General features: G+C 43.3%; 1 protein-coding gene across 3 annotated transcripts in view; it reads left to right on the forward strand.

The window, feature by feature from the left end:
- SGF29 (SAGA complex associated factor 29) overlaps positions 1–15,894 on the forward strand; it is a 32,286-nt gene that overhangs the window by 9,984 nt on the left and 6,408 nt on the right. For all 3 annotated transcript variants that reach the window (XM_060406247.1, XM_012104339.4, XM_012104338.4), the window contains 3 exons: positions 2,438–2,527; positions 4,597–4,672; positions 4,896–4,968. In XM_060406247.1, the coding sequence (XP_060262230.1) occupies positions 2,453–2,527; positions 4,597–4,672; positions 4,896–4,968 (224 nt within the window). In that variant the 5' untranslated portion in view covers positions 2,438–2,452. The remainder of the gene's footprint in view (positions 1–2,437; positions 2,528–4,596; positions 4,673–4,895; positions 4,969–15,894) is intronic.

The following is a 15,894-nucleotide window of genomic DNA, read 5'->3' on the forward strand; positions in this document are numbered from 1 at the left end:
TACTTAAAAAAATTTTTTATTGAGGTATAGTTGATTTACAATGTTGATTACTGCTGTACAACAGAGTGATTCAGTGTTCTATATATATATGAAAGTGAAAGTGAAGTCACTCAGTCTAGACCCCATGGACTATATCCTACCAGGCTCCTCTGTCCATGGAATCTTCCAGGCAAGAGTACTGGAGTGAGTTGCCATTTCCTTCTCCAGGGGATCTTCCCGACATAGGGATTGAACCCGGGTCTCCTGCGCTAAAGCGTCTGCAGACGCTTCACCCTCTGAGCCACCAGGGAAGCCATATATATTACACACACTATTTTTTCCTTAATTTTTAAAATCATTTTTTAATTTATTTTTACTTTCTGGCTGTACCATACAACTTGTGGGATTTTGTAGTTCCCCTGACCAGGGATTGAATTAAGGCTCTCAGCAGTGAGAGTGCAGAGTCCCAACCACTGGACCACTAGGGAATTCCTGAAATTCTTTTTTAAAATATTCTTTTCCATTATGGTTTAATCATAGGATATTGAATATAGCTCTCTGTGCTATACAGTATGACCTTGTTATTCATCCATTCTGTCTATAAAAACTTATATCCCCTAACCTCAACTGCCCACTCCATCTCTTCTCCAGTCCTCTTCCCCTTGGCAACTACCAGTCTGTTCTTTGTGTCCATGATTCTGTTTCTGTTTCATAGATAGATTTCATTTGAATCATGTTTTAAATTCCATATATAAGTGATATCATATGGTATTTTTCTCTCTCTTTCTGACTGATTTCACTTAGTATGATAGTCTTCAGTTACATCCATGTTGCTGCAAATGGTATTATTTCATTCTTTTTTATGGCTGAGTAGTATTCCATTGCATACCTATACCACATCATCTTTATCCATTCATCTGTTGATGGACATTTAGGTTGTATCTTGGCAAAACAGTAGCTTGCTTTTAAAATCGCCTATTATTGTCTTTTATCCTGCTTATCTACTGTTGCATTTTATTTTCATCAGAATACATTTATCTTACCTTAAGTTCGAAACTTTTAGTAGTTAATTTCTCTTCCCTCTGCAGTAAAAAAAAAAAAAAAGGTAACAGTGCTTTATGACTTGGAATGTGTCTTCATATAAGATCTTATTTGAGTGTTCATTTTACAGATTTAAAAAAAGGGCAAAGTGAAAGTCTCTCAGTCGTGTCCGATTCTTTGCAATCCCATGCACTATATAGTCCATGGAGTTCTCCACGTCAGAATACTGGAGTGGGTAGCTTTTCTCTTCTCCAGGGGATCTTCCCAATCCAGGGATCAAACCCAGGTCTCCGGCATTGCAGACGGATTCTTTACCAGTTAAGCTACAAGGGAAGCCCAAGAATACTGGTGTGGGTAGCCTATCCCTTCTCCAGCGGATCTTCCTGACCCAGGAATTGAACCAGAGTCTCCTGCATTGCAGGTGGATTCTTTACCAGCTGAGCTATCAGGGAAGCAAAGTTTAAAAAAAAAGGCGGGAGGAGGGTAAACCAGAATGCTTGAATCCAAGAGCTGCTTTTGAAAGGTACTTACTAAGTACTCCTGACTTGTTTGAACGTACCGAATCCAAGCATCATTGGACTGGGGAAGAATTCCAGGACCACTTGCCACTGTATTAGTTTCCTTGGGCTGCTATAAACAAATGACCATAAACTAGATGACTACAAACAAAAGAAATGTATTCTTTCACTGATCTGAAGGCTAGAATTCCAAACTCAAGCAGTTCTGTTAGTTGCAGAATCAAGGGTAGGGTCCTTCTTGGGGGCTCAGAAGGAAAGTATGTTCCATATCTCTCTCCCAGTTTCTAGTGGTTGCCAGCAATCGTTGGCACTCCTTAGCTTGCAGCTGCCTACCTCCAGTCTCTGCCTCTGTCAGATGGCTGTCTTCCCTCTGTATATGTCTGTCTCTCCACCTGGCATTCTCTCTGTGTGTCTCTTGTTTCTTCTCTTACATGGACACAAGACATATTGGGCTATGTGTGTGTGTACACAGTCATGCCTGACTCTCTGAGACCCCATAGACTGTAGCCCACCAGGCTTCTCTGTCCATGGAATTTTCCAGGCAAGGAAATTGAGCATGTTTCCATTTCCTGCTCCAGGGGATCTTCCCAACACGGGGACTGAACCCACGTCTCTTATGTCTCCTGCCTTGGCAGGCAGCTTTACCTGTGTGTCTTTACCACTGTGTCACCTGGGAAGCTGCATGAACCACCAGGGAAGCCCTCGTGTTGGACTAAGGCCCACCCTTTTCCAGTATGATCTCATCTTAACACACATCTTAATTATATCTGCAAGGACGCTATTTCTATATGAGGTCACATTCACAAGTACCAGAGGTTAGGACTGCAGCGTCCTAACCAGAAGAATGGTTAAACCCACAACAGCCACTAATAAGTTCTCTTTTCCTCCCCTCCTCGCAGGCGCCTCTGTATACCATGGCCCTCGTGTCTGCTGATTCCCGAATTGCAGAACTGCTCACGGAGCTCCATCAGCTGATCAAGCAAACCCAGGTAAAAAGCCACAGCCCTCCACTCCTAGAGGGGCTCATGGGCTGTGATACTGAACTGTGGAGGGGGCAGGGGCAGTTGTGTTCAAACAGATTGGACACGCCGGCACCACAATGATGTCATGAAGGTGAGAGGAGCAGCAGGTAGGGTATGACCCGCCGTGCCTATTGGATTTTCTGTCACGTGCAGGATTTCATGGTTCTTTTTGGTTAGTAACAGCAATATTGCGATACTGAGCTGTATTCACATACGGTTCACCCACTTAAGGTGTACAGTTCAATTTGAAGCCAATATTCAAAGTGTTGTGCAACCATCACTGTCATCAATTTCAGAACATTTTCAAAAAAGCCCCATACCCAGTAGCAGTCACTTTCCGTATGCCTCCACCTCCTTGTTCCAGGTAAACAGAGACACTCTTATCAGGCAAAATATTCCAGGTATGTTTAGAGGTTATTTCCCAAGAGCTGGTCAAGGGCCAACCCTGTTTTGAAACGCCTAGCCTTCGAAAACCCTAGCCTGCTGAATTAATCCTTAACTGCATACCCACCTCCCTTAGCCCTTGGCCTAGGCTCTGTTACAGCAAAATAATCATTTGAACATTTACATTTAGTATAGCATTTATAGACAAGGGCATGACAACCCACTCCAGTATTCTTTCCAGGAGAATAGCCATGGACAGAGGAGCCTGGCAGGCTACAGTCCATAGGGTCACACAGAGTTGGACACAACCGAAGCGACTTTGCATGCATGCACAGCATTTATATAGCAGATACAGGTATACCAGATAGAGTAGTATCAGGATGAATATGCCTGACATTTGCAGGAATCTTTGTAGGGTCGAGATAGACTTAAAGAAACAACTAAATCTGTTCTATAGAACCATTACGTGTGCTTTCATATTTTTGTGCTAACTTGGTTACCCAATTTCCTCTTTCATTTTCCACTCTCTGTACCTTACGAGAGATTTATGTGAAACTGTTTAGCATTAAAATTAGCTGATGAGTCAAATCCAGTTCCTCCTCAGGCTAGTCATTTTTTATCAGTATTTCATTCTCAAAAGACTTTGACTCAATCTCTTAATACATTTGGTCATCACTATCAGTATTAGCTTTTGATTTACTTAACAAAACATAGTTAAATCTTACCGACAGTACCAGTGTGTTATAACATAATGAAGTGTGATCATAGTAAAATTGGTTTCATCATAGAACAGCAAGAATTACAGAGCAGTTTCTTTTACCTTTGCAACAGAATTGGTCCTGCCCATTTACCAGATTTATGATCAGCCTTTAGTACAGTTGGCCATGATTCAGTGATTTCTGAATTAGTGGGCTGTTTCAATTATGTGATATAACTGCATTCACTCTTAACTCCATTTTGCCAGATGGCTACCCCCTCAGGTTTTTAGAAATTCTGACATAAAGGTTAAAAGGTAAAATTACAATTTCTTTCTTAGGAATCATCCTAGCTCCCAGCATCTTCACTTGCAGCCTTGGTCCTAGGATCACTGATGTGGGGAAGAATTGTACCAGCTTCCTTCCCTACCCCCGTTTCCCCAGATGAATTGATCATAGATACATGTGTTAATTTCTAGACTCTCAATTCTGTTCCATTGATTAATATGGCAGTGTCACACCATTCGACTACTGCAGCTTTGTAGAAAGTTCTGAAATTGAGAAATGTGGGTTCTCCCATGTTATTTTTGTTTTTCTTTTTCGATTGTTTTGGCTGTTCTGGGTCAGATGAATTTCCATATGAATTTGAGGATGAGCTTTTCAGTTTCTGCAGAGAAGCCAGCTGGAATTTCGATGGAGGTTGCGTTGAATCTGTGGATCACTTTGTCTTTTTTGATAAAGGAGTGTCATTAAATGTATAATTTGTGATTGAACTTTAATGCCTTTTGTACTGCTTTTGCATTAGGTGGGGGGAAAAACTCCTGTTGCACTTAGGGATTTGGAAGTTGGATTTACAAAATGAGGGCCCTATTTATGAGGCCTCTGGCCAGGGCTGTAGGGTACTTAGCACAGCAGCATGAAGGGCCCCATCATGTCCTGTCAACCTCGTCCTTGCAGGAAGAGCGTTCGAGGAGTGAACACAACTTAGTAAACATCCAGAAGACCCACGAGCGGATGCAGACCGAGAACAAGAGTGAGTAGCTGGGCTCAGGAGAGAAAGGTGAGGAGGGGGTGGGTGCGAGCTGAGACTGGCTGGCCTCATTTTCGAAAGCGACGTCTGCGTGTGTCTGCCTGATCCGAAATGAACTGCTGCCTAGGCCTGAAGGGCAGTTTCCACTCGGGCCAGGTGACCCAGGATGACCCAGGAGATGGATGACAGACTCCCATGCGTCTGTCTCCCTGTGCTTACTCTGCAGTCTCTCCCTATTACCGGACAAAGCTGCGTGGCCTCTACACAACTGCCAAAGCTGACGCGGAGGCTGAGTGCAAGTGAGTACTGTCCCTCTGCTTTGCTGGTGCCTCCTTCCTCACCCAGGTGCTGGGCTGTAGGAGCCCACGGCCCCAGCCTGCCCACCCCCCCTTCAGGTGTAAGCAGATCCTGACCCCCAGCCTCTCCTGCAGGGCCCAGCTTCTCTAGAGCCCACTCTCGTCCCTCTTCCCCGGCCCCACTGTTGTGTAAATGGCAGAAGGGCGTATATCAAATCGCAGCGCTGCCTTTTCCCTACCACTTGACCTTGGGCGGTCTCTTGAGCTGAGACTCAGTTACTCCCCCATTAAAATAGGGATAATAACTCCCTATAGAATTGTCAACATAAAATGTGGTAATGCATATAAAGTCACTAATATCTGTATTTTTCAAACCGTTTTGACCATAACCCATGGTGATGCCTGGTGCTGGGCAGTCTCCACAGAGACACACAAGGATGGTGAGGGGTCTGCCTTCAGGGGCAAGCCATCCAGAAAGGACAGATGGCCTAAAAAAGTTACAGGACAGTGTAGTTGGTGGGCCAGCAGAGAATCTGGGACCCTCTCAGGGAGGAAGAGAAACTTGAGCTAAGGATGGGTAGGCAGACAAGATGGAGTGTGCCTGGGCTGTGGAGGAGCACATGCAGGGCACAGGCATTTGGGGAGTGAGAACTAGCCCTGTGTGGCTGGGAGAGGGGAGGGCCTTCAATACTTGGACTTTATCTTGGAGGCAATAGGAAGCCAAAGATGGTACAAGAGCAGGAGAGAAATGCCCGGCTGCCACACAGAGAACAGACTGGGTGAGATTCAAGCCTAGCTTGGAGACCAGGCATAAGATATGATGGAGTTGGGCTGAGGCAATGTCAGTGGGGCTGGAAAAACAAGAGGCAGGTTCTGAGATCAAATTGGGGACCAGATGGGAGAGGAGAAGCTTTCCAGGGTTTTTAGCTTAGTCAAAGGGGTCTGATGGGGAGCAGAAACAAAAAAGGGTGGGGCTGACTGGCAGGGAGGGGACACGGTGAACTCTGGTCGGAGGTGTTGCTTTCTTGGCTTTCCAGCCTGCCCTTGCCCACCCCCATCTTCTCCTGATTAGAAGGTTCACTGTGGGGCCCTTTCCCACTAGAGGGCCTGGAGTTTGGCTTGTATAGGTCAGAGTGACTCACATTCATTTGAAAGTAAAAGGCAGACGTTCCCTTCTCAGATTGACTGCCGGCAGAGCGAGGCAGAGGGAGGTGACCGCTTCTGCAGCCAGATGGTGTGGGCTCTTCTCTGGCCTCGACTTTCCAGAGTTTAACACTTAAAGCTTGTTTCAGAAGTACAGGTCCCTGGCAGTTGTGCTGCCATTTGACTCTTTCAGACTCTCAGAACTTCTTACGTTCAGTCACTAAATATTAAGTAAGGAGTCCTCTCCTCCAGATACCACGCTGGGAACAGAAGAGCGAGTGAGGCAGATAAGACACCAGCCGTGCCCACAGGAGCTCTGCGTCTGGGTGGGGAGAACGTGGTGGTATTCGTACCCACGTGGCCCTTACCGGGTGCTGTGGTGCCTGTCAGCTCTTCTTCCTGATATTTGTGGTAAACCTCTCGTGAAACTGCAGAGGCCCCAGGAGCACATGCTGCTTCATCACCTACTCTGCTCTTCCTTCATCTGAGCCTTCAGCTCTTCCCAGCAGTTTTCCTCCTGCTTTTGCAGAAAACACAAAACCCTCTGTCTTCATTTAACAATCGTCTCTTTTGGCAGGAGTCAAAGGAGACGGATCAAAGATGTCACTTTCCATGTGCCAGTGGAGACGGGTAGCCATTCCAGGGGGGACAAGATATTTTCTTTTCCTGTTTTCAAAATGTATTTTTAAAATCTTTTTATTTTGTATTGGAGTGTAGCCAGTTGACAGTGTTGAGATTCTTTCAAGTGCATAGCAGTAACTCACCCATATATATATACATGTGTCCATTCTCCCCCAAACACCCAGACTGGTGGGAACAAGATATTTTCTGACACTGATTCAGAAGGCATTTCTTCCGATGCCGCTTCAGAAGGGCAGAGTGTCAGGGATGGTGTCCTCTATGACTCTTTGGCCACAGACACTAGCAGCCTCGCTCAGAGTTCCATTGAAGGAAGGTAGTTTGATGAGTAGTTAATCCAGTGCAGGCAGAGGTCCAGTTTAACTTTGTGAGGACCTGGGTGGTCACAGCCTTAAACGTTAAGTGCCTGGAGCAGAGAATGAATGCCTTAGCGCCTGTACTGTCTGTCTGAGCCAGGCGCCGAGGTCTGGTCAGCAGGCTGTGTATGTGTGGGCACCTGAGACGTGGACACCCTCCTGCAGTGCTGACGGTGGGGGAAGGGTTCTCATCTCTGTTGAGGTCCTTTAATGGATCGGAACGTGGTGGTCCAGAGTCGACAATAAAAAAGTAAAAGAGAGAGAGAAAGAGGCTGATGTTCCTTGGTTTACACAGAAAACCAATAAAGCCCTTGACACGGGGCTTGCACTGCTTCACGTAGGCACAGGACACCCTCTCATGAGGGTCTTGCAAGACTGGGCAAGGAAGTGAGCTCAGCGGGCTTCTGCACTCCAAAGAATTAGCCTGAGAAAGAGAGAGAAACAGGAAGAAAGACACGGGGACCCAAGCTCTGATGGAACAAGGGTGTTTTATTCAACATAGTGTGGGTATATATACTGTCTTACAAGGTAGCTTTGTTCAGCTACCTTGTAAGATTAAGATCAAAAGTCCAGACTTACAAATTATCAAGGAAACATAAGGCAATCCATATCAAAGAGAGAGGGTTGTAAATAATGACTTTTACCGTATGGTTCATAAAAAGGAAGAGGGTCGTAATAGTTCCACCGTATGGAAAAACTAACGAAGGAAATGCATGCATTCCTCAGCCCCGAGAGTGGTTTGGAACAGAAGATTCATGACAGATCCAAAAGAGCACACAGGAAGCCTCCTGTTAAATGCTTCGTGACAGTTCCCCCTATTTTATCATATTTGTAAAAAGGGTCCTGACCAATTGAGTTGGTTTAGTATTAACCAGCCTTATAGAAAGGCAATGATGAACAACAATGACAGTCACCAAAGTTACAGTTCCAGACCCGATGCTGTGGGTAATACTTTGAAACCATCCTCGTGGCTCTAGCCCAGATAATTGATCAGCTAATTGTTCAGCTAAAGTTTCCAAATTAGTGGAAGAGGGCAGACGTTTAGAAAAGGTTTCAAAGATTTCCTTTTGCAGTAATTGTACATTCAGAGAGGCATTATCATGTACATTTTGTAAATGAAATTTGATTTTTTCCCATTTGTAGGCACTATGATTGAAATGAACAGGAGTAACACAAAATTGAGTAGAATTCCAATCACATTTTAGTATCACTTGTTTTTGCAAATCTATTAATTGATCTCTGACCCATTTGATGGCTGTTTTTAGTTCCTGTATTTCCTCTTGAATATCGTCATCTACCTGAGCCTGAGTAGCCCACATATTATGAGCATCTTCAGTCCAATTTTGGATAACATTATGTGTTTGAATCGAGGTGTGTAAAGCAGCAACAGCAGCAGTGGTGCAAATAGCTGTTAACCCCAAAATGCCAAGAATCAGCCATCCAACGAATCGTTTAGATCGTTGGAGCAGTTTAGTAAGTAGTCTGGAAGCAAGTCCAGCCATGGGACCTTCGTCCCAGGGTTGTTGGAGGTTTATCGGTAACCACAAATTACGTCGAGATCGAAGAATCAAAAGGGAATCATTTCTTAAAGAAATAGAGGACTTAAGTATATAGTTTGCAATTAATACAAGTTACAGAATGTAAAGTCTTATTGAATTGTAAATTTCCTATGGCTATAACAAAAGGAAGTGGGACACAGGCCTGTATAAAATATGATTGATTATAGTGGAATAAATAGTTACTTTGACTACGACTGGTCCCTGTGAAATGTCCGGTCCCAAGTCCCAAGTTCTTTGGTGCTCGCAGCAAGTTTCCAAATGTCCCATTGTTCAGGCCCACTCTGTTTATCGAGAACGATCCTAGGACTAGGTGGGGCCAGTCCACCATCAAGCCAACTGAGAAGTCCTCTGTCATGGTGGTGCTCCATCGCAGTGTCATTAACCTTCCATGCCGCTTGAGCAGTGTGATCACACACAGTGCTGTTAACATCTGAGCAGTTAGATAACCACGTACCATGGGGTCCCCAATCAACAGTTATATGATTAGCCACAGACATTAATTTTCCTGATTTGGCTTGACATTTGTCCCAACAAACAGGAGTATATGTAAAGTTCTTATAAGTAAACCCTTTGCATAATGTTCTTTGTTCTTTCCCTAACTCTTTCCCTAAAGTCTCAGTAGTATAAACATGGTTCACAGACAAAGAAAAGGCAGTAAATAATCCAAACAACGTTCAAAAATCTTTTTTGGGAGGCAGGGTAAAAGCCCAAGTTTGTCGGCTAACGTTTATGCATAATTCTACTGGGCCCAGGCACGAAGGAAGGACTTCACAACCTAGAGAAATATTAGTTTTCATTCTTCGAAGGGTGTGAGGGCCCTTTAATGTTCCAGGGAGCAGGCATATGTATAGAGTCATTGGTTGAAATGATTAGTCCTCTCTCCGTCCATTCGACCACCTGTAGTAGAGGGGGGCTGGGTACGTAAGCCCAGTAAGTATGATTAATTAGAGCTTGAACGGGGGAGGCACGGGCAAGCAGACTGAGCATTGCCAGGAGAATGTATTCAGGACTTCGAGGTATTCCCTGTTGAGAGACCAAATTTTCAGCTCAATTAGTAAGGGTTTTATTTGTCCGCAAGTGGGGAGATCATAAGGTTGATGCCACCAAGGGCGGTGCTTCCCAGAGAGCTTTAGAGCCGCCATGGCCGGTATTGGAATTTCTTCCTCCTGGGGCTTTTGTTGTTTCATCTCTATTTTGAAGGCCAGAGGCCCCCTTGGGTCGAATCTTCCAAAGAGGAAGCCATGTGAGTTCGTTGGATCCATCTGTGGAAATACAAGCATACCCCTTTCCCTGTAAGGTTAGTTTCCCAGATTTCCACTGTTTTGTTAACCCGTCTTTGTACCAAATGGACAGAGAAAGAGAAGTGTCCTTCAATTCCTTGAAATGCTTTTCTGCTCTTGTTAAGATATCTCCCTGTGGTAAGTTTAAAAAATTTAAAACAAAGCTGTATTAACAATAGTTATAGGTTTAGAAAATATCTTACATTGGAATCTAGTAAAGTCTGCTTTAGATAAGGAAGACAGTAGTGTTCCTGTGTATTCCCCCTTTTTAAATTTTTTTATTTGCAACTTTAGTGTGTGATGTGCTCGTTTGACTATGCCTTGTGCTTGTGGATTATACAGAATACCTGTAATATGTTTAATAGAAAAAGATTGTAAAAATTGTTTAAAGTGTCTAGAAATATAAGCAGGGCCATTGTCTGTTTTTATAGAACTAGGAGTTCCCATTATAGCAAAACAAGCTAATAAGTGAGTTGTAACGTGTTGTGTAGCCTCACCACAAAGAGGTGTGGCCCAAATAAAAGAAGAATTAGTGTCGATACAGACATGCAAGAAAGAAAATGGAGAAAGTTCAGGGCAATGAGTTACATCCATTTGCCATAGTTCATTAGGTTGCAAACCGCGAGGATTAATACCTTGTACAATGGGTTGAAGATGTAGGATCTACAAGTAGAGCAATTACTAATAATTTCTTTAGCCTGGCAGTATGGGATTTTCCATAGCTGGTGTAGGGAGCCAGCATTGTTATGCAACAGAGCATGCTTCTCCTCTGGAGTATCATGAGTCATGGGACCGGGAAGGCAAGAATGTGCTTGAATATGTGTAATATAAATGGGAGAATTGCAGTGTCTAACAACAGATTGTAGTTCGAAAAAGAGTTGTTGAATAATAGGCTGATTGGAGTTTATGGTGGAGGTTTCTGTATTTTGTAATACAAAAACTGAATATAGAGTCAGACTATATTAAGGGGGTAAGGATGTAGGCAAATAACTTGAATAAGAGCATATAATTCATTTTTGTTGAGCAGAATGAAATGTAGTATAAAAGACTTTATATTCCTTAAGAGACCAGAATGAAGCTTTGGCATTTTTAGTCCCATCTGTGTTAAAAAAAACCTCAGCTTGTGGTATAGGCTGTGAGCTGATAATGTGGGAAATAATAAATTCAGTATTTTTGAAGAAATTCCACAGCTTACCAGAAGGATAATGAAATGAAATTTCTCCAAAATATTCCAGAAAAGCTATTTGGAAATCAGTAGAAGTCTGTAATGCTTTCTCAAATTGAGATTTATTGATAAGTACTACAATTTTATGAGGATCAGAGCCAATTAGAGTTTTAGTCCTATTTCTTCCATTGATAATGATTAGAGCAATTAAATCAAGGTAGGGTGTAAGTGACTTTAACCCTAAAATGGGTATAGATCCATTCTACTGGGTGTTCTTGTTGGGTAAGAAGTCCTGTGGGAGAATGAAGAGAGGGGAGTATAAATAATTTTAGAGGTAAATCTAGTTTTACTCGAGTAAGAAATTGTTTTTGTAATTTATTTTGCATTAAATAGAGTTCCTCTCGTGCCTCTTGAGAAAGTGAATGAGGGCTATTTAAATCAGGATCTCCTTTTAAAGTATTAAATTGAGTTGATAATTAGCAATGCCCCAAGAAGGTCTTGGAGAAGGCGATGGCACCCCACTCTAGTACTCTTGCCTGGACAATCCCATGGATGGAGGAGCCTGGTGGGCTGCAGTCCATGGGGTCGCAAAGAGTCGGACACGACTGAGCAACTTCACTTTCACTTTTCACTTTCATGCATTGGAGAAGGAAATGGCAACCCACTCCAGTGTTCTTGCCTGGAGAATCCCAGGGACGAGGGAGCCTGGTGGGCTGCCATCTATGGGGTTGCACAGAGTCGGACATGACTGAAGCAACTTAGCAGCAGCAGCAGCAGCAAAGAAGGTCTAATCCAATTTATATCACCTAAGAGCCTTTGAGAATCATTTAAGGTTGATAATTTATCAGTACGGATCTGAGTTAGTTGAGGAGTAATACATTGTCTATTAACAACAAACCCCAAGCAATGGTAAGGTGTAGAGGTTTGAATTTTTTCAGGGGCAATGATTAATCCAGAGTTTTTTAAGCATAGTTGAGCTATATCAAACATATGTTGAGTTTCTGAGATAGATGGAGCCGAAAACAATATATTATCCATATAGTGAATAACAAGAAAGTTAGGAAATTGTTTTCTTACAGGCTCAAGGGCTTTAGCTACATAGGACTGACACATGGTGGGAGAATTCATCATCCCCTGTGGCAGTACAGTCCATTGGTACCGTTTATGAGGTCCGATATGATTAGGATAAGGGAGAGAGAAAGCGAATCTCTCTTGATCTAAAGGATGTAAAGGTATATTAAAAAAGCAAGCTTGTAAATCAATAATAATAATGTGCCAGTTTTGAGGAACAGTGGTAGGTGATGGGATTCCTGGTGCACCCATAGGTTTCATAGATACATTAAGTTTTCTAAGGTCTATTAGGAGACGCCATTTGTTAGATTTCTTTTTTATAACAAAAATAGAGTTCCAAGGAGAACAAGATTCCTCAATATGCTTTAATTCTAGTTGTGTATCTATAAGTTCCTTCAGTTCAGTCGCTCAGTCGCTCAGTCGTGTCCGACTCTGCGACCCCATGAATCGCAGCACGCCAGGCCTCCCTGTCCATCACCAACTTCCAGAGTTCACTCAGACTCATGTCCATCGAGTCCGTGATGCCATCCAGCCATCTCATCCTCTGTTGTCCTCTTCTCCTCCTGCCCCCAATCCTTCCTATCACCAGAGTTTTTTCCAATGAATCAACTCTTCGCATGAGGTGGCCAAAGTACTAGAGTTTCAGCTTCAGCATCATTCCTTCCAAAGAAATCCCAGGGCTAATCTCCTTCAGAATGGACTGGTTGAATCTCCTTGCAGTCCAAGGGACTCTCAAGAGTCTTCTCCAACACCACAACTGTTGGAGCATCAATTCTTCGGCACTCAGCCTTCTTCACAGTCCAACTTTCATATCCATGCATGACCACAGGAAAAACCATAGCCTTGACTAGATGGACCTTAGTTGTGCTATCTAGGTTGGTCATAACTTTTCTTCCAAGGAGTAAGTGTCTTTTAGTTTCATGGCTGCAGTCACCATCTGCAGTGATTTGGGAGCCCCCAAAAATAAAGTCTGACACTGTTTCCCCATCTATTTGCCATGGAGTGATGGGACCGGATGCCATGATCTTTGTTTTCTGAATGTTGAGCTTTAAGCCAACTTTTTCACTCTCCACTTTCACTTTCATCAAGAGGCTTTTAGTTCCTCTTCACTTTCTGCCATAAGGGTGGTTCCTTAGCCACCTGTAATTTCTCATTCTTAAGGGGCCACTGCTCTGTCCAAATAGGCTTGTCATTCTTCCAAGTTATTTTAATAATTGTATTGTTTCTTAAATGAGCAGTGGCCCCTAGGAAAAATGTGGAATGTATATCTGAGTTTGCCATTGCATAAGTAAGTCCCTTCCTATTAGATTAGGGGGTGCATCTATCACATAAGGTCTTAATGTTGCAGGTTGGCTTTCTGGTCCCTCACATGGGTAAATTTGAGTACTCTGATAAATTGGTTTGAGAAATCCCTGCAGTTAGGCAAATTTTTTTACAGGCCAGGATTTGGGCCATAAATGTTTGGAAATACTAGTAATATCAGATCCAGTGTCGAGGAGACCAGAAAATCTTTTACCATTAATTTTGATATTTATAGTCGGTCGGGCAAATTCAGATACTAATGATGTCCAAAAGGACTGTTTTTGATCTGTACTGCCCAATCCACCTGTCCGTACATCATTAGAGGAGTTAATAGAAATGTAAAAGAAGTAATTGAGCAATTTTATCCCCCTTTTTGAATTGCTGTAAAATCTGAGATGACATCATAATTTGAATTTCTCCTTTATAATCTGAATCAATGACCCCAGGGTGAACAGTAATTCCTTTAGAAGTCAAACTAGATCAGCCAAGTAAAAGACCGAAGGTTTGTGGGGGGAGATTTTTGGAGGTTTTTTAGTAGCTTTCTTAAGGCAGTCCCTTTTTAAATGGTTCTTATCTCCACATGTAAAGCATCCTTCATTTCCCTTTCTTAAGGCAGCAACCATTGTTTCAGCTAGCATTTGCATCTTTTGAGTTTCTGATCCTAGATTGCAACAAGCCTTCACATAATCCTTTTGACATTCCTGATTTGCATTGTCATAAGCAAGTAATTTCTCTAGTTGGCCTTTGGCTTCTTCTCCAATTACAGTACGGGAAATAGCAGTTTCAAAGCTAGCTAAACTATCAGCATACATTTCATTAGGTCCTTGCAATATTTTAGTGTAGCTACCTGTAGGCTCCCTTGAGGAGTAACTTGATCCCAAGCTTCAAGGGCCACTGTTTTTAATTGTTCATGTAACAAAGGAGGGCACTGTATTTGAGCTTCTGTAGTGTCAAATTGTCCTGTACCAGATAGCATCTCAAATCCCATGGACGGAGGAGCCTGGTGGGCTGCAGTCCAAGGGGTCGCTAAGAGTTGGGCACGACTGAGCGACTTCACTTTCACTTTTCATTTTCATACATTGGAGAAGGAAATGGCAACCCACTCCAGTGTTCTTGGCCTGGAAAACCCCAGGGACGGGGAGCCTGATGGGCTGCCGTCTATGGGGTCGCACAGAATCGGACACGACTGCAGCAACTTAGCAGCAGCAGCAGCAGCGTCAAATTGTCCTGTACCAGTTAGCATCTCAAAAGTGATTTGATTTTGGGGAGTACCAGCTCAAGCCTTTCTGTTAGCCTGGTCTCTGGCTTTATCATGAAACCACATTATCCACTGAAGATATTCTCCTGGTTTAGGGAGAGCTTTTAATTTGTTGCATGTGATAAAAGTTAATACCCTCATATTGAGCGTCAGGATTTCTAAAAACTGGAAAGGCGGAGAAACCATCGGCTTCAGAGACTTGTAAAGCCAGCAATTCAGAAAGCCTCTGTCATGAAGGAGAGTGAGTAGGTAGCAAATTTTACAATTAATAGTATGTGGTAAAAACTTACTATTGTTATTTAGAAAGGTCTTGTCGGTTTTAATGTCAAAAGGTGTCTTAGGGGAGTTATTGCCAGAATCATTAGGTTCTAGCAAGGGAGAGACTTTGGGATTTGTGCCCGCTGGCAGGGGAGGAGTGCTTGGAGCAACCAGGGCAGGGCTTATAGGAAAACTCTGAAATATTTTATGTTCTAATTGGGCCTTTTGTAAGGTTTCATCATCTAATTCATATTCATGTAATAAGTGTTCTGCCTGTTGCTGAATATCAGGAGGGCTAGAATTTACCTTGAAATGGCAGAATCACAGCTTTAATGAGAGCCCATAGGGGCCAGAAATCTATCAGAATATTTTTTCCCTGTCTGGCGGCTTGGTCAACATTCTCTTTGACCTGGTGCGAAATTTCTAAATCAAAACTACCTTCATCAGGGAACCAAGGGCTACATTCAACCACTGTCTGAAGGCAAGCCTCTATTTGCTGGCACGAAACTGAAAGTCCCTGAACTTTTAATAAGTGATGAAGTAAAGTAGAAAAGTGATGGGGCTTTCCGGCCGTTTGTCCCACGTCTTAGTACTTACCCACCTCAATAGGTCACTCCGTCCGAATCTGCCACGTGTATCAGGTCCCTGTTCTGGGCGCCACTTGTTGAGGTCCTTTAATGGACTGGAACCTGGTGGTCTGGAGTCGACGATAAGAAAGTAAAAGAGAGAAAGAGGCTGATGTTCCTTGGTTTATGCAGAAAACCAATAAAGCCCTTGACACGGGGCTTGCACTGCTTTACGTAGGCACAGGGTGCCCTCTCACGAGGGTCTTGCAAGCCTGGGCAAGAAAGTGAGCTCAGCGGGCTTCTGCGCTCCAGAGAATTAGCCTGAGAGAGAG

Source organism: Ovis aries, chromosome 24 (genome assembly GCF_016772045.2).
Source record: "Ovis aries strain OAR_USU_Benz2616 breed Rambouillet chromosome 24, ARS-UI_Ramb_v3.0, whole genome shotgun sequence".
NCBI classification, from domain to species: domain Eukaryota; kingdom Metazoa; phylum Chordata; class Mammalia; order Artiodactyla; family Bovidae; genus Ovis; species Ovis aries.